The 19,546-nt window shown below is 41.8% G+C and overlaps 1 protein-coding gene across 1 annotated transcript in view; it reads left to right on the forward strand.

The window, feature by feature from the left end:
- The window catches only part of klf7b (Kruppel-like factor 7b), a 63,020-nt gene that overhangs the window by 23,768 nt on the left and 19,706 nt on the right, over positions 1-19,546 (forward strand). Inside the window, exon 2 of the mRNA XM_040034826.1 lies at positions 16,406-17,057. Coding sequence (XP_039890760.1) covers positions 16,406-17,057 — 652 coding nt within the window. The remainder of the gene's footprint in view (positions 1-16,405; positions 17,058-19,546) is intronic.

Consider the following 19,546-nt stretch of genomic DNA (forward strand, 5'->3'; position numbering starts at 1 on the left):
GATTTGCCAATTAGCTGCATTGAAGGCTCTCAGATGAGTCATCGGTTGATATGGGCCACCTGTTGCCATGCTCAAATTTTAAGGCTGTACTGCACACATCACACATTAAAGCGTAATTGTACATAATTCAGTACAGTTGCCCACATAATTGTTCATAATTTCTTCTAAAGCGCTGTGAATTTAAGAAAAAAGAACTAGAACACATCAAGTCTGACTGCGGGTCATTTTTCCTTTTGGTTGATAAAAACAAAAGGAAAAATGTTCTACCTGAATAGGCTTATTCAGTCATCATCACCGACATTATGCACGCACAAAATGCACTCGTGTGAAAATTAGTCCAGTATGTTTTTTTACACAGTTTCATAGATGTAATATTCATTTGAAACCAGATGACATCAGTGATTAAAAATGGCATAAATCCTTTTCTTTCTTTAATTATCATCAATTCAGCTTAAAAAAACAGGCAACGTCACACAAAAAATGTCTCTTTTAATATTTCTCTCACCAGTATTCATCTGTGTAACATCTCCCAACTCGATACCGTTAAATCCTTTCACAAACAGCGGCATAGCACCAATTGATTCGGACCAGGGAAGAGCCAGGGGGCAGATTTCCGACCTGGTCCCAGAGTGTCTCGGCCTTGACAGACAGGGGAGGGGACAAATGAGACAGTGTCAATATTGAAACAGGCTAATGGGCTAATGAATGTGGAGAGTTCTGCCTAATGTTCCCAACAGAGCTTCTAGCAAAACCATTAAAGCACTTTTATATGAGTAGACAGGCACAATGCAGTAACTCGATTTATGGGGTACTTTCATGGTCAATTAGGATTGGAGAGAGAGGAGAAAGGCCTGATAGGGGAGGTTAGTGTGTGAGCGTGTGTGCATGTGTTCTTGTGTGCGATATGAGCTTATTAGCTTTAGACAGGGTTACGCCTGTTTTTGTCAATATTTTCCTGAGCTGCACTACTTGTGCCAGTGCGGTCATGCTGTTCACAAATGTGATCAGCAGATAGACTGAACACCCGCACAATAAATTTTCTGACAATCAAAGGTCATAATCCCTGTCATATAAAAGGTAGTCATGTGACGGGGCAGTTTTAAGGATTAATATCAGTAAAAATAGTCACCGGTGAATACTGCAGACCCCGGTATGTCGGACTGGATAATAAAGCCTGACATTATTTTTATGAAATCTGATCTCCCCGTGGAACCGTCTTATCACCTTCTTTATTACTTCTTGTACAGCTGGCTGCAGGTGTGACCAAATGTCCTTTAATCTTCAAATATGTCCGGATGATTCGGCCCTCGGGGGTCGTATATAAAATTTTAAAGATCTGACCTGGAGAGATGAATTGGCCGATTAAATCTCAACGCCAGTAAAAACAAAAACGTGATTATGGATCTAAAAGAAAATGTGTTCTTTGCTCAAAAGTAATCCAGTGCAAGGAGAATAAGTAACAGATCCTATAAAATGCACTTAACAGAAACCATGACAACTGGTTTATAAATTTTCTTAGGGCCGTTGCTTGCAAAAGAAAACAGCAGTGAGGTCTTTCAGAGGAAGCTGCCATAATGAAAAAAAAAAAAGAAAACTAAAATTTGGGACACTTCATTTGTGGTGAAAACCTGACCTAAATCTGACCCAACTAAACCTAAACAGCTGCTGTTGGCAGGTGCTAACATTATGCGGAGCAGCAAAATTAGTTGCCACCAGCTAGCCAGAGAAGTTTGGTAATCATGGACTAGAAATGGTAAATGGCCTGTATTTGTATAGCGCTTTATTAGTCCCTAAGGACCCCAAAGCGCTTTACACAACCAATCATCCACCCATTCACACACAGGTGATAGCAAGCTACATTGTAGCCACAGCCACACTGGGGCACACTGACAGAGGCGAGGCTGCCGGACACTGGTGCCACCGGGCCCTCTCACCACCACCAATAGGCAACGGGTGACGAGTGAAGTGTCTTGCCCAAGGACACAACAACCGAGACTGTCCAAGCTGGGACTCGAACCGGCAACCTTCCGATTACAAAGCGAACTCCCAACTCTTGAGCCACGACTGCCTAGAAGAAGCAAAGTATAAATTTTGACAAATATGTTGTACTGTAGGCCCTTATTCCTCTTAGATTGCCCAAGGCACAGTGAACTGAGATAACGTTCTCAAGTGACTTCAGTCATTTACTACTATTCTCCTAAATTTTTGTATAAAAAGAAACAGAGAGTAGAGGAAGCTTGAAAAAGGAAAGTACTCAAATAGACGGTGGTGGTAGCTCAGTGACATGCTGACTGTGTGTGCCCTCAGGTGCTTACGGGACATTAGGTTAATGTGGTTGACTCACTGGAAGTACGCTTTTTGGAGCAGGGCATTGCGGGGGTTACCTAAAACTGGTGATAGTGAGACAGCTCAACAGTTTGCGGCTGGTCACAAAAGCGAACTTGTCACAGCTCATGTCAAAACAAATCTGCCTGTAGCACAGGAGCTCTACAGTTGAACAGATTTTGAAAGAACACATTACAGCATAGGGTAGTTCTAGACTAAGAATGGGTGTGGTTTAATACTGCGATTGCTTCCATTAGACTAGGAAACAATAGTAGCTCATGTTAATGCTCTACAGAATTCTGCAGGCAAAACCAAGGTGGCTGTGGCACTTGAGGTAAAGCTGGTACTAATTGGAAGGTTGGTGGTTCAATCATGGCTGCTCCAGTCTACATGCCAAGGTGATATTGGGCAAGTTGCTGAAGCCAAGGTTGGTCCTGATACATTTGTCAGAGTGTGACTCTTAGTTAGAAAGCACTGTTGTTTGGTGTTGTTTATTAGATCAAATGATTCAAGTCTGAATGGACCGTACATACCTGATTGTCAATACCTGGGGTACCAAAGCTCAAAACAAGCGTCAACAAAAGAGTAAGATCTTTGTCAAGTTTTCGTGAGCGCAACCCACATACTCAACTCTCCTGCTCAACTCACAAATGCATTTTCCTTACAGATGTGGCACCATTTAAGGGCTTTCCAACAGAATAAGATTTATTGACAAGTAAATGACCAAACATATATTTCCTTACTTCTTGTGTTAAGTTTAGTTTCTGTGTACACAGTTGGAATCACAGATTTAGCATATGCAAAACCAAAATTACAAGATCTTAAAATTGATGATTGTATATATTTTTTGTTAGTAGTAGTGACAGCTTCCGTCCCTAAATGTAAATGTATCATCAACATCAGCCCTGACAAATTATGGGAATGGCCAATTCATTAAACCTGAGTACATGGGCACACACCTTTCGATATTCTGAATCGTGCACATGCTGCTCTCTGTTTCACGCGCACACAAAGAAACTCTCAAACTATGCATCATCTCTCTGTTGTGTTACTGCAGTTTTACCTCAGAGAGTTGTTGCAGCAGGCAGTCAGCGGAGGATATTTTTAGTTTGCTGAAAAAGAATCGAGTTGTACAGTTTCCCCCCGCCACCCTCTCTCGCCTTCTCACAATACATTCACAGAAAAAACGTTTGAATGAAACGGTTCATTGGTTTTAACAGCAGCTTAATGGGAAGCCCTAATGACTCAATGAACCCTGCAGGGTGAATCACAACATAGACCTCGGCAGGGGGTTATCGCTGTTCATGTGCCCATTTCAATTTAAAATTTCATCAAATACAAGAGGAAAAATTGTCCGTATTATTAACGTAAATAATATTATATCGTAAGTTGCAGTCACATGCAACTCTGGATGTTAACAAGATGTCCTGTCTTGTAGCAAACACCAATTAATTGTAGAATATGGACAGAAAAACATGACGCTGTTGTTAGCTTTTCAGAAAGACTGATGAAATACTTTTTCAGGCTAACAGCAAACATGCTAATGATGAAGCTTTACTGCACAGCCAGCATTGAACACATTACCATTGATTTAGGGTCATGTTTATATCCATATGATTAATTATTGTCCAATATTCATTGCCCTTAAGGTCTGTATATCTTCATTTTCTTAATTACCAGTTGCCGGACCTTCCTTCGATTAGCTATCCAGGATCATCCGTCATTTCATGCTAGGCAGTTAGCATACAGTTAGCATGTACAGTAAGCTGCTGCGTGATTACCTTTCAGTTAACTTCAGAGATTTCCTTGTATGGGCTCATAGTTTTGGGCCCATGATGTTGCTGCTTCAGGCCATGATGTTTTTGTATCAAATCTCAGCAGCTGCAAGCTAATTTTTCTAGAATAATTTGTTGAGTTCAGAAAACATTTTAATGCCATGATGAGAAAAGTAGCTAACTCTTTCACTGACAAAGCCCATAATTTTCTCAGTTGCTGTTAATTTGCAATGTAAATTTACACCAATTTACATTGATGTAAATTGGTGTAAGAAGTGGGGTAAAAGTCAGCAGCTTAAATGTAAATGAATACATTTGTGATGTCCAAACCATATAGTATTTAATCTAACCTTAAACATTATGTTCTTTATATTCACATCATTTTTTGTTCTCCACTGGGAGCTGCGTGAAGCTTCTATCAAAGCACTTTGCATAAGTGACTCTTTAGCTATCACATTTACTCTTTTTAAAGTTCTGGAGTCAATGGCTTTCCTAAAGTCAAGTGTTGCACAATCACTTTCAGGGTGTGGCTCTCAAACTGTAGTGTTAATCAAAGAGAACGAAGGCCCTCAGAGAGAAAAACCACTCAGTGCTTCAAGTATCTCAGTTACTGTTTGGCTAATAAAAAGGGTATTTACATGAGAAAAAACATGGGTAAGCTTTATTCAGTGCTTTATTCTCAAATTAAATAGGAGCGGGCTTTAATGATCCCTGTGGGGGAAATTGAGTCACTGTAGCAGAATACTGGAATGAGATGCAGCAAAGACAATAGAATATAAATAAGAATGTCGTTAATGGGGGATTCAGGCATAAATATCTTTCAGTACACGTGCATAACAGAAAAGAGAAAATACTTGTTTAGGGGTTGTTTGAGTTTTTTGTTTTTAAACTTCAGATGCAAAAACACTGAAAGAAACGTGTGGGTTCTTTCAGCTGAACCCACGCCACTTAAAGGCTACACGGCTGTCTCAGTGTGCATTTGTCTGTGTGTATATGCATGCATGTGTGCGAATGTAACGTGTGGACAGCTACCCCATAATTTTTCCAGCCTGGACAAATGCCTCATGGTGGAGGACAGGCCGCCCGACATGAGTAATGACCTGCAGACAGAGAGAGAGAGAGAGAGAGAGAGCAGCTTCATTAACAGAAAGCACAACAGACAGAGGAACAGATGATTCTGCCACAGATTTCAATCCCTCCATCTTAGCCAATTAATGAAATAGCTAGAACACACGCACGCACACACACACACACACACACACACACACACACACACACACACACACACACACACACACACTGTCATATACAGACTGAGGGAGACAAAGGGAGACAAAGGCCATAAGCCTGGTTAAGCATTATTAAATTATTCCTCAAATTAAAAGGCTGTACCTGCCTTGTCCTTTTAGAGCTCCCTCTCTCCCTTTTTCCTCTCTCTTTCTGTGTGTGTGTGTGTGTGAGATTAAGCTGTTAATTAATTTTATGTCCTTGTATTTAATTACCACGGGCAGTGAAAATGGCGCGTGTGTGAGTGTGTGTGTATTTATTTGAAAGACAACGAGCTGATGAGTGTGTTCTGGTGAGCGTCTGTTATGACAGTTTGGAGTGCAAAAATCCCACACATGCATACATACACATACACACACACACACTATATTCTGAGGGCTTTTTTTAACTGTTTAACTTGTGTGTCCACGGCATCATTTTAAGTTACGTCACAACTCAGGTGATACTGGTGACTGTTGTGAGCTAAACTGAAGGATAATGTGTTTTTTTTCCTCTCTTGTAAATAAGTGGAGCAATTGTGTAGCAGTGATATCGATGTTGGGGTATATTTGTTACTCTTAGTGTCTTGATGTCGAGCAGTGTGCAGATCTAGACTTAATAACTCAGAGATAACAGCGAGCAGACCACAGCCTAAAGTTACAGTCTTTAAATTGGAGTTGATTGGATATATGATCTGTTTTGGGGTTGTTTTTTTTGACACCTTCACTGCAGTAAAGCCCATAAATCACTATAATTTTTATTTAAGTTCTATACAAAAATCCATAAGAGGCTTTTGGCTGTTTTGTTTTTTTTTTATTTGTGACTCTGCAGCCAGAGTGCATATGGAAAAACTCAAAAAAAAGCAATCATACTTAATAATTATCAGTTAAAGTTGAAGGCAGGATTTGCTTTAATGCTTGTAAGTTAAAAAAAAAAAAGAAGTAGAAGAAGAATAATGAGATTCTTCAAATGTTAAGAAATAGACAGAGGGAGACATAAAGCGGGGGCGAGAACGAGAAACCGGAGAGGCTGAGACGACTAAAGAGAAGTGGAAGACAAGTGGAGCAGGTGACCTTTGCTTTGTGAATGAGAAAGGAAGGAGTGAAATGTGCACGATGAAGAGAGAGCGAGGGAGAGAGAAAGATGGAGTTTATAGAGGTGAGAGGGAGGAGAGGGAGGAGAGGGGGGAGGGACGGGCTGCTCAAAGGCATGAAAAGATGGAGAGAATAGAGGGAAGATGGAATTAGAGGGAGAGAGAGCAGTTACACAGCAGGAGAGTCTGAGTGCTCTCCTCCATCAGAGACCGTTGATTAAAATTTCATTGGCTGAGGCTGGAGGTCAGAGGTGATGCGGTGTGTGTGTGCGTGTGTGCATCTGTGTGTGAGCGCTAAAAGCTTTGAGCCTCCCGCCTTCATGCACTCGCTCACTCCGGCGCTCTCTCTCGCTCTCATTGGCTAATTACATTTCTTTGTCTCGTTCTTTGGAGCTCACTGCTTTTTAATTTCCTCTCAGCTGTTCGAGTCATCTCTTTCGATCTGTCTTATGTTAGATTAAACATGGCCGTTTGCATTACTTGTTTTTGCCACTAGTGACTATATATCTGCACAAACAACAACAGTTTAAAAGCTATAATTTAAACTCTGGCAATATAGAAATGATTTTTTTAAAGCATATTTGAAATTCTGCTCTAGTGGGGCTGTTGTAAATTTACAACTACAAGATTAAAACCAAAAAAGACAATATACATTCATAGCAACCCCTGACTGACTGAGCCGTGTTTTTCTACCTTAACCTTTGCCCAGACTTTGATCCGAGCGATTTTCACTCATGTCGCCTTGTTCTTCCGTCGGGTCTCGTCTCTATTAACCTCTTTTGTTGAAGCCTCCTCCTGCTTTTCAAATCAGACCCCACAGGACTCTCTGTTTATCGTGCTGCGTTTTCAATCAAGGCGGAGTGAGAGGATAGCTGAATTCACTAACACCACACACAGGTGTTCGCACGAACACAGTCGGCTCTGTCACTGTAGCAGTATTCAGTGGTGTCTTTTTTTTTTCTTTGCTCATTAGTGTGTGTGTGTGTGTGTGTGTGTGTGTGTGTGTGTGTGTGTGTGCGTGTGTGTGTGTGTGTGTGCGTGTGTGCGTGTGTGCGTGTGTATGTGTGTGCTTGGTAGGATGAACCTGAACCCTCTTTTGGACTTACTGCCAGTAATCAGTGGTGTTTGTGGATTTAATGGTGTCTTAAGATGTGAGAGCTGTGTGGGAGGAGCCTCGATCCTTTTTATTCACAGTTCCTAGGCAACTATGCTGCATTAGTATTACAAATTGTGAGATTGGTTATTAATTGATTTATGTGTTATGATTCTAATAAATATATGCAATAAATAAATAAGTTATATACAAAAAGATTCAAGTTGTGCTACCAGAATGAAAGTCTATCCTTCAGCTTTCCCTTTACCAGTAAAGGTAAAGGCTTTCTGCTGCTTTAGTTAAGTAAAAGTGTATGAAATCCCACCCACTGGTATTAAAATAAAGAAATGACTTCAGGTTTTTGTAAGACTTCTTAAAAGTCAGATGGCTTTTGTGTTCTAATATTTTACCTCTGTGGCGCACATGGGATACGTCAGAACGGCGACCTGGTCAATGAGGTTTCACTGCTATTGGAAACAGTTGCAGTGTTGTTATTGGAAGCAGAGGCGTGTGGGAATGGTCACCATCCAGCAGTTTTGGCTCATTACTGCAGCTGGCCAGTGCAGTGCAGGCATGAGGAAACTGGTGTCTCCAAAATGGCAGCTGTCTGTGTGCGTGCTGAGGTGCAGACTGCATTATTTATGCTGCTGTGTTACACTTCGTAGCGCAGTGGTTTGCAATGGTTTTGACCACCTCTGCTCATATAGATTTAGTCTGGGGTTATTATTTCAGTTTTTCTTTTTAGGAAATTATAAAATTATAAAATCAAGCAGTACAAAGTGGCATGCCAGCAGATGTTGTGCTATCCTGACCTCAGCTACATCTGTGACACTGACTGTGAGCCAGGCCTTATCTCCCAGCATCAGTGTTGGACCTCGCTAATGCTCTTGTAACTGAACGGGATCAAATTTGCAGAGCCAGGCTCAGAAATCATGTGGCAGGAGTGAACCTAGAAGAGTTTTGGCTGTTACAGTAGCACGTGAATATGCATGGCATTGTAATTACATCTATGGCCACTTATGTGGGATGTTCAGGTGTCCACGTATTTGATTTATTTATTTATTTAGAGACTTGTATTAGCTGCATGATTAGCATAAAAATAACCAAAACCAGTCACGGCAGATGGCTAACCTCTGGGCCTGATTCTGCCTGAGGTTTCATCCTGTTAAAGGGGAGTTTTTCATTCCCATTGTCACCAAGAGCTTGCTTGCCATGCTTGTTGGGAGTTTCGCCGTAGGCTCTTTACAACCTAAAGGACCTTGAGCTGACTGTTGTTGTGATTTGGCGCTACATAAATAAAATAAAATAGCTGTTTTAGGTGTTCAGATGCACATCATAACTGTAGCGTGAGGAAAATAGCTTGAAAAGTCAAGCTGTTCCATCCCTCACCGTTCTCCCCCTCACCTGGGTAGTAATGCTCCTCGTTCAACAATCTTAGACTCCTTGTCCAAGTTTCACATTTTTAAGATTGAAGATTTACTAAATTGCCACACTAAATTAAAAGAAATGATTCTGGAAGGTTGTTGGATGATCTTTTTTTGGCCACATCACCACCATCGCCTAGTTATAAACCGTAACTCCGTGCAGACACAGCTGAACGAGCGTCACATCGCACAAGCTCGGCTTCAGTCTCCAACGAAACATCAAGCACGCATCTACTCTGCCGACACTGAAGCTTTGATATTGCGCACAAGCACTCTCAAGCACGAGGCGTCTCATATTCACACACATCAGTTAAAAGTCATTATGCTCCTCTCACTCTCACAAACATGCACATCCTCTGTGTACACAGTCACATCAGCAAATTAACTGAATAAAGAGCCTCTTTTTGCCTTTTCTTTTGAGTGGCTAATTAGCCATCAGAGCCCGCTGCGTGGAGAGACCGAGATCCATCAAGAGGTAGCGCTTCAAAGAGCAGTTTATGGGAGCCAAAGCACTTTAATTAGGACCTCTTTGTATGAGAAAGTAAAGAGAAAAACATAAATTGAAGCCAAAAGCTGTATAATGTGGAGGGGAATAAACATATTGGAATACACGCGCAGATAAAGAGAGACAGGAACCAACTGAAAGGATCAGACCGGAGAAAGTGTTTTACAGCAACATGAGAGGAAACTGATTCCACAATCCGGAGCGGCAGTAACAGTCTGTGGGGAGGTTTGCACAAGAGTAGCTGTCGCACCACTATATTTATGGTGACTAATGTGAGGAAGCACAGAAAACACTGGGCTTTACTGAGACTGAGGCGAGAACAATCATGCAAACCCTGGGTTCTTTTAAACCAGAAGCATTAAAAAAAGAAAACACAGCAAACTTTAAAATGATCACATCACCCAGGTGGTTGCTTTGCATTCACGTACCTGAAGCAGACATTTGGAGTGGATATATTGGCTATACTCAACATGTTTTATATCATTGTGTTTAACTGGGAATTTGTGTGTAAGGATGTAAGAGCTACAAGCAAATACAAGATCCACGTTTCACTGGTGAATCCATCAGGTATGGACACGGTGCAGGAGCTGGAATGTGGACAACTAATATGGCTACTCAGCTTATCACAAGCAGTAATGCCTCTCTTTGACAAAAAGGCTGTTTTTTGTTGTTGTTTTTTAAATTTTTTTACCTAACCTCCACATTCGCGTCATGTGATTCGCAGCATGTTGATCCCCTGCTGACTGAGCTGCTGCTCTGCATTCTGTCTGTCATTAGACAGATGTCTTTACCCTCACAATGGGACCAAAAAATAAATAAAAAAATACAAGGGTTTTTTAAGAGTTCGGTTGTTATTGCTGTAAGTCTGAGCTTTAAGGAGACTGCTGTCAAACCCTTTGTGTTTTTAGTGCCCCTGCTTTGCTTGTTCATTCTATTAAGAGCTTTTAACTGAGATTCCTTGTATAGCGTGTGCGTGTGCGTGTGTGTGTGTGTCGCCTGCTGACATCCGTGATAATAATGGTCACATCATGCCCTCTTTGCTCTCTACTGCTCCATCAAAAAATTTGTTTGGAAAATAAACCGGGCAGATTTGAGAATTTGCAAAACGATGCTTCATTTGACTCGACTAATAGATGATAGAGTATTTAAAAGACTGTGTGGTCGTGTCACCCACCAACTAGTTAATGACTGGTTGGTACATGTTGTGTATCTTAATCAGTTTCAGTGCTTTGTGAAATCTAAAGCCTCGTAGGGCAAAGAGCCTTTCGTATTTGTCGTGGCGTTCAGTCAGCCATTGACCACATGCGAGGCAGATCGTTGTTGGAAGTATCACTTTACAGAATAACATAAATGGCTGCATCTCGCCATTGTCCTAATGGAAATGTTGGTAATAGTCAGATAACCGTGCGCATGTAAACACAGACGGAGCATCTCCTGCTGAATCCACTTTAGTCTGTTTGTTGAGCTGCGTCCTCGATGATCCTTTGTCTGTCAAAAGCTCTTAGCGCTTCCATCCAAAGCCCTCTGCTTTCTGCATTCATTATTAATGGACCTCAGCAGGCTGAGGACACACACAGAGGCAGGACCTGCATATTAGTGCTAGCTTTTTTAGAAGAGATGTTAAATCAGGCACTCAGATACAAAGGGAAAATAGAGGATTCAAGGGGGACAAAGATTGAATTTTTATTTTTTTCCTGATTGTTTTTGTTTCATTCGATCACATGGAGCACATCCATTCGCTGATCTCACTCCAATGCACTGCAGTTGATTTTACAGATAAATAAATTGTAGAATCTCGGAATGGCTTTCAAATAAATTGTTCCGTGCTCACGGCAGCGGCGCCCCCCATATTTGCCCCTAACCTCGTTTGACTTGACTACTTTGAATCTTTCTTCATTTACTTCAATGAAGGAACACTAAAAAAAGCAAAATGAACAGCAGAGCTGCTGCTTCTGGAAGTATTTCTTCCAAATTCACAGAAATACCTGACGATCCTGAATCATTCAACAATGTTTGTAAATTATTGAGGCTCCTTTGCTAATGATAAGAAGCCAATCTGTAGCTCTGCTGTCACATTAGCACATTTACAGTGACGTTTATTACCTGTCGTACTTGTTTGCAAAGCCCTTGCTGCTTGCAGCTGTACTTAAGTAAAGCAATTTGACGTGTATTGTGCATCTTAATGGAATAACTGCTCGCAAGTCAAAATACCTTTGTTTCTCATTCATCTGCTCATTTTTTCTGGATGTTAGCTGCTGATCCGAAACTCCATCCTACAGTGAGTTTTTTTGGTTTTGTCCTGCAAAGGTTTGCTTGTTTTTAACCTTTTTTCTCAGTAAACGAGATTTTCTTCTGCTCCGTGTTGCATTGTTTGCACTGATGATTCAACAAGGAGAGTTTTGTTGTAAAATCCACGCTGTGCTTGAGTGTGTGTATGTTTCTATGTGTGTGTGTGTGTTTGTATGTGTTATTCGATGTGACCTTTCTCCATATGGTGTGGGACTAAGCGGGGAAACAGGAGGTGAGCCCTGCACATGCTATCAGTCTGAGCTGTTAGCCAGCATCCACAGTCATACACACACACACACACACTAATATGCTGCAGGCCCAACATGTCATTGTTACCTGATATTCATGGTGTGTAGGAGAGACAGATGAAGGAGAAGGTCATGTGTGTGATGTCAGAGGCGGCGCGTTCAATGCTGGCCGTGGGTTTGATTGCCGCTCGCTCTTCTTGCACAGCCTCGGGCTCCCTCTACCCTCTGTCCTCCCCACCCACCTCCCACTATCGTCAGCATCGGTCCAGCCCCCACCAGGAGACAAGCAGACCTTTCTATTTTTGATTTCTAGTCCAAGATAAAACAATAGTACAGCATGCTCTCAGAAATCACTGACAGAGGCTGTATTTACAGTATCAAAGCAAGCTAATATTAATGGCTCGGCGGCTGTGTTCCAGGATGATGAATTATGTATGTAACACATACAGTACAGCAGCCAAACTTTATTCTGCTGAGACCCGGAGAGGATAACAGTGTTTTAGTGAAAATCTTGCAAAACTTTTCTTTTTATCTCTAGTAATACTTTCCATGTACTCTGCAAGCTTTAAGAGCCTAATCCCTCAGGATGAAGGCATAATCTCCAATAATATTAACAAACACACAAACAAAGAAGCCCATAAATTCAGAGCTCCTCATTTAGATGACCTTTACAACTCGATATCATCTTAAGCCCGTTGAGTTATAAAATGTTATTAAAATCAACTCAGACAGACTTGTTTTTAATAAAGAAGCAAAAGCACAGAAAAAAAGGTTAAAAAGTAGGACCTGTCATGAAAATATGAAAATATTCTCTCTCCATTCAGCTTTTATCACATGTTGCGTTGTCACATTTGTTAAATCCATGTGGAGATGGAGGGAAAAGGTTTTTTTAAGCATTTCTAAACTCATTTCATACTGTTGAAAATAAGTCATTGTTTCTTCCAGTCGCTCATGCCAGGATTAGGATTAAACCAGGATTGCACCAAGTTCTCCAGCACCTGCCAGATTCTGTTGCAAAACTTAAAATCTCAGCAACTAAATTCAATCAGAATCCAATCAGAACAACAAAAAACAAGAATGGTAAATTAAGTTTAAATTACCACATTTATTGGTTTGGTCTTTATGTAGAAATTGAAAAATTAAATCCTTTCTCAAAGATCCAAAGCCATCTCAAATAACCTCTTCCATTAAGTTTCAAATCATTGAAGGTGACTAATGTGTCATTTCATTATTTTTTTCTTGTAGAGCTTCCTATCGTTGTAATCATTATTCCAATATCCAGGCATGAGGCTCTTTTATCTCACCATAAAACAGTTGGCAGCCTGAGTTTCGATTTGCTTCCTGATCCATTAGCGGTACCTAATCTTTAAACGGAGATATAACAGACCCTTTAGCATGCCCTGCTCTGTTGTGTTGCACACAGCAATGAATGAGTTGAACACAAATGCTAACAAAACAAAGCAACTGTCGGGACAAAAGGCTAACAAGAAGGTTTTTTCCTTGCAGCACTGGTAGCTTTACAAAAGTCATTGTTGCAAGATGTCGGTACAAACATGCTTATCATTTTCAAGTTTCTTTATGGAAGCCCCCCCAACCCCACCCCCTAAGAAATATCTTTGATTTTTATTCAGATGCAAATGTGCATCCTTAGGGGGGAAAAGGGCATTCTTTTAAACAGAAGGAAAAAAAGGGAAAAGAAAGACGGAGAGGAAGTTCAGCTTATCACCACTCAACAGATGTTGTGACTAAATGTGTTGGTTTGTCTCATCACTCAGGCTGAGCGAAGTAAAGCTCCAGAGCCGGCCCGTCTGAATGGACGGAGTCAACCAGCTGCAGCTAAAACACACACACACACACACACACACACACACACACACACACACACACACACACACACACACACACACACACACACATTTATCTAGTAGCTGTAATTTGCTTCAATGACAGAGGTGGAAGGAGCCAGAGGATCAGGATGAGAACTTTGAGGCTGCCAAAGGCCGTTGGCCAAACGCAGGAAATTCATTTTCCAAGAGGAGACATTAAATGCATCATGCAGCAGGACAGACAGTGCCACAGCCAGGTAGCTTTCAGAAAGTGCTGAGTGGACAGAGTGGGGGACTTTTGACATAAAGAAAAAAGATCAAAACATTTTGTTTAGTTCCTGTGAGACCGAACAGCAACACAGACATTGAAAACATATTTCTGTCTACTACATGGTTTGAAGCCAGGTTTTCCAACTGTATTTTCTATGAAACACATTCTGATGAGATACAAAACTAGCTGCATTTATCATATCACAGTCTGGTCTTCTACATATACCAGCGTCCGGGCATCCAGTGTTTACTGTTTCCGAGATAAGCGTCCCATTTTGTGGATGGTGTTCGTAAACTTTTCACCGTTATGAGGAAAATCATTCCAATAGAAGTTAAAGAATAGAGACTAAGATGGAAAGACTAAAAGAAAGGCAAACTCATGACATGCAAATGCAAACCCCTCACGTCAAAGGTCTTTATAGAGAGTAAAAGTCCTCAGTGCCTCCAAAATTATGCACATTAATTTAATTTAGTTAATTTACTGCTTGTTACCGCAGTATGATTGAGTCTGAGCTGAAGGGAAGCTACAATTTAGTCCAAATTTGCTTCTGTTGTTTAAAGTTGTGTATTGAAAGATGTGTCACCAATATGAAAAAGGAAAATACAGAGAGCAAAAACATTTGCTCATGAAAACAGGATCAGATTTGACTTTGAGCAGTCACGAACTCCATCCTTAAGTATTTTCAGGATTACATTTCCAAACCAGAAGTGCCTTATTATTGTAAACATGAAAGAATGTGATAAGACATCATAAAAATGTAGCTGCTGCTTTGAACTCCTGTGGTCTAACATCTGGTTTGTATCCGTTTCTGTATTCAGTAATATGTACTTCTCAGTGTTTCTCCTCTTACCCTCTTTTTACTCTTTAATGAAGGCTGTTTTTTTAGCTAACCCCCATATTAGCAGGTGTGTGAGCTTTACTTGTATCTCTTTAGATCATGCACCTCTATAGGTGGTACACATGTCTTTTTTTTCATGCCTGAACATGCAGGCGGGGTTTCGGCAGTAAGCTGTGTTGTGGGTCGGAACGTTCAAAGCAACAACAAGATCAATCGAACAGCTTCTCTGAGACCTGAAAAGTGCAGTAGGTAGTTTTTTAGCAGAGACAAAACAAGAATCACAGAAAGCATAAAAGTTTTCAAAGGAGAAGTGCAGCCTCGCAGTAGTAAAAGTAGGTTAGTGACTGGAAGGTTTTTGGCTCAGATCCCTTGAGATAATGTGGCAGGTGCCCTTGACCGAGGCACTGAAGGCTGGCAGACCAACAACTGTGGTGATGCTGCCAACAGCAAGTGAACAGTGGTTTTAAAAAAAGTGCAGATGTCTCTGTTGTTGCTTGATAAATAAAGAATTTTAGGATCACTCGCTTATTTTTCCTTATTTTTTCCCCTCCTTGTCTCCATTACTTCCTCTGTGTCATTCTTGGACTTGTCCTCTTGTCATCTGACTTCCCTTCTTTTCCCTGTCTTGCGATATAACGTCCATGGTTGGTTGATTTGGGTGAGCGGGGGTGGGAACAGGAAAGGCTTCCACAGTTCAGGGCTCCAGAGAGCTTGGCCGGGCAGCAGCAATCAATCACAGGCTAAATCCCTCCTCTCTCAGGACGGCCGTGTGCCAGGTAACATGGTCAACAGCTGCAGAGAAATATTAAGCCTACAGCAGGTACCTGAACTTAAACAGACTGGTAAACAAGGTCTCTGAAATGTCTGCAGTTTGGAGAAACGTACTGAGTATAGCAATGTACAAAAAAACAAACAAAAAAATCACACCAGGCAGTGCGTTGGCTGTTTGTTCAAATATTTGACGCCAAACTTTTTCATGCATGAAAACAATAACTGTCCTTACTTTATGTCAGCAGTAAAAGTACCAGGATAGGCAAAAATCTCAAGGTGGTCAGTTGTGGACACGAGAAAATTTACTTTTTTAAACTCTTAATCACACAAGTGTCATAGAGGTCAGCAGGACTTATTTATGATTTTTCATCTTTAGGAAAGCATTTGAATTTCTTGCCCAGAGTGATTGAGGAGTCACAGTCATGTGAAGCGCACTTCGGAGGGGCTGATTTTTCTGTCTGCTTGTCCCTGTGTTGCTTTGGTACACCGTGAACCTCCGTAAAGCTCCTCTCTTCTTTCCAAAACCCTTTGAGTTTTAGCACTAACGGTAACAGTTACAGTCGTTTAAAGAGCGTTTGTAAAATAGGAAGCTTGTGTTATAATCCTGGATAAAATGTGATAGCCAACTGTTCTTTTTAAAGGTATACAAATATTGACCCTCGGTTTGTGCTTCTCTTGCAGACGTGTCTAGAGTTGGAGCGGTATCTACAGACCGAGCCCAAGCGACTCTCAGAGCTCTTTGACGATGAGCTGGACTGCCTCTTAACGCCAGCGTTTATGCAGGGGGGTGACAGTGATGAAGACCTGATGGACCCCCTCCTTCCGAGCCTCCCTGACCAGCCCAGTCCACCTTCGCTACTTGTGACCCTCCCCAAGGTGCAGGCCAAAATTCTACACGTTCCCAATCCCAACAAGAACCAGACAGCAGCTGGGCCTGAAACCCTCACAGGCAAGGAGCAAGTCCTCGGAGGAGTCAGTGCAGCTCAGCTTAGTGCCGCTGTCACTTCCCTAACACCGCCATCATCACCGGAGCTTGGCCGACACCTTATTAAGCCCACACAGACGCTCACTGCAACAGCAGACGGCACATTAACGCTCAAACTGGTGGCAAAGAAGGTGGGATTAGGGGCGGCTAAGCTGGTAGCAGCGCGAGCGTTACCATCCCCACCAGGCCGAGGAGGAGCCCTCAGTGACAGCGAGCAGGGAGGGGTGGGAAGTCTGGCAGGAGACGTACCAGAGAACAAGAAGAGAGTCCACCGGTGCCAGTTTAATGGTTGCAGGAAGGTTTACACCAAGAGCTCCCACCTGAAGGCACATCAGAGGACCCACACAGGTAAAACCTTAATTGCATTCCCAGGAATTCAATTCACGATGCCACTAGTGTTTCTGATGAACTTAAAGTTTTCCACGTGGCGTTTTTTCCTGCAGTTTGAAAGCATGCAAGAACTTGTAAAACACAACACTGAAAACATTTTGATCAGTGCACAGAGTGGGCTCAAAGTTGTCACTGTGAAATGCTCCCCATGATTTTAGTAAAGTGCAGTACACAGACGTGGCAACTAAGAAGTTTCGGACAAACGTGCCTGACTGTTTAACTGACCTCAGTTAGTGAAGCGGAAGAAAAGTACAACTCTGACTGGCAAGGAGGGAAGAGGTGTTGTCTGATGATGTCTGCGGGTTAGAAGCTTCTGATTTTGAATTAAAGACTCTAGCCTGGAGCTGGAAGCTTTGAGTACGGCTTAGCGTGCTGTTTTATGATGTTTCACACTATGATTTGGTTGAGTTTCCGCAGAAATCTGCAAAGAAAACATCTGATGGATTTTTAAAAGAGATTAAAAGCTCTTTTCTTCTTCTTGTGCTTCTCAGATGATCCTCCAGAATTATTCATTTGCTTCTTGATATCACCTCAGTGCCAGAAAGGCCCTGCCTCAGTAATTGCCTGATGATTGATAGACTGGTAGTAAATTACTTTGCGAATTCAGCCGTGTCCAACTGGGTCTGACGTGCAGCTTTAGCTGCTTACTGCAGCTGCCCCATCTGTGACCCTCAAACAGAACACATGCTGGCTAATGCGACCAGGAAGGGGCAGGGAGCTGCGAGTTTTCTGTAGTGAAAGCATGAGGAGACAGGCTTTGGCTTGTTGAAGTAGACTCATAATCAAAGATGGATTTGACTGATGTAGCCTAAGATGAATAAACTTTATATTCCTTGTATTTTACTCTGTAATAATCCATCTGTATAGGTCACAAAGTAAATTATGACAGAGAAGCAGATCCATGTTTCTGAAGGTTATTCAGATTTAAAAGATTTCGCATTTTACCAAGACATTTATCATTAGTCATAACAAATAACAGATAAATAACCGAAATATGGTATTTATGGCTTATAAATACCTGACTCATACCTGGATCATTAAGCTCCAGGGTAGAAACCCATTCAACAAAACTCTCCGCACCTCAGCATCCACTAACCCCACTCTGTGATTTTACATGGCCGAACACTTCATGGCGGAGTTGCTGGCGCTCCTGAGAGCCCCCCATTCTTTCAGAAATGTTTGCAAAAGCGGTCTGCATGCCCAGTTGCTTGATTTTATACACCTCCGGTCAGGGAAGTAATTGGAACACATGAATTCAATGATTTGGATGGGTGAGTGAATACTTTTGGCAGCATAGTGTATCTCTAGTTTTAGTGACAGGAACCAGTGCACGGTTGATTTTCACATTCTGACAAATCCACTCATCAGTTTCGAGGTAACAAAAAAAAGCCTCCTGGATTTAAAAACTTCTGCCTGAGTGACTCGGGCTGAACCCATCATTTATCTGCAGCATAGGGGATGTGCAGATTTGTACCACCTGAAGGTAGCATTATTCAACTTTAGCTTTAACCACACCATCATTTACTGTAGCGGTTTATGTCCTCCAGTTGTCATCATACAGTGTTAGCAGTTTCACCAGGATCACAGTACGTAGCCTGAAGACCTCGTCTGTATTAATACCGGCAACTTTGGCATCATAAATCCAGCATGTTACAGGCTTATATGATCCCCAGCAACCATTGCATGGCTTTAAGTATAGCATTACATTCCAGGGCAGCACCTGGCATAGCTGGGGGAACCCACCACTGTAGCTTTATTGTAGCTAATCCAGAGTGGAGCCGCTAGTTTTCTGGTGCCCTGACGCGAGCTCGGGTATCTTTAATCTTCTGATTATTCCACAGACGAGTCATGCTAACCAACGATGAGCTTTTAAAAGCAGAATCATTCACTGTGGGGAAAAAAGACGAAGAGGACACCCTGAAGACACAGTAGCTTCCACACTCTCTATGTGTGTGTGCGCGCGCGTGTGTGTGGCATAAATGTGGGGGTAGTGTATTCCCTCCCGATGTGTTCATTACAAGCGCAGTGCTGTGGTTTAATTAGCTTAATCCTCTTTTTGGGTTATTATAACCATAAATCATTGAACATACATGTAGGGAGGGATTAGCATAGCAGAAACTACAGGGAGGAGCAGCAGTAGAAAGCCTGCACAGTGTCAATACACTTACTGTCACATAGTGCACACCAGAGGCCATTAGAAACATCATTATATTGAGGTCTGTCAGCGGCTATGCTGCACGTGTGCTTCATTTCCTTTTTTTGTAGAAAACGTATTAAAGCGTTCATACTGAAAACAATTTCTCCTTTTTTTTCCTTTCTTATACGGAAATGTTCAATTAGGGGTGAACAGAAACATTAATAGATGCAACGGATAGACGCAAATGAATTCACTTAATCTCTAAAGTGCCCAGCCGGCGCTGTTCTGAGTCGCAGCCAGGGTTTGTCTA

This window comes from Simochromis diagramma, unplaced genomic scaffold, assembly GCF_900408965.1.
Source record: "Simochromis diagramma unplaced genomic scaffold, fSimDia1.1 OVJJ01000091.1, whole genome shotgun sequence".
NCBI classification, from domain to species: domain Eukaryota; kingdom Metazoa; phylum Chordata; class Actinopteri; order Cichliformes; family Cichlidae; genus Simochromis; species Simochromis diagramma.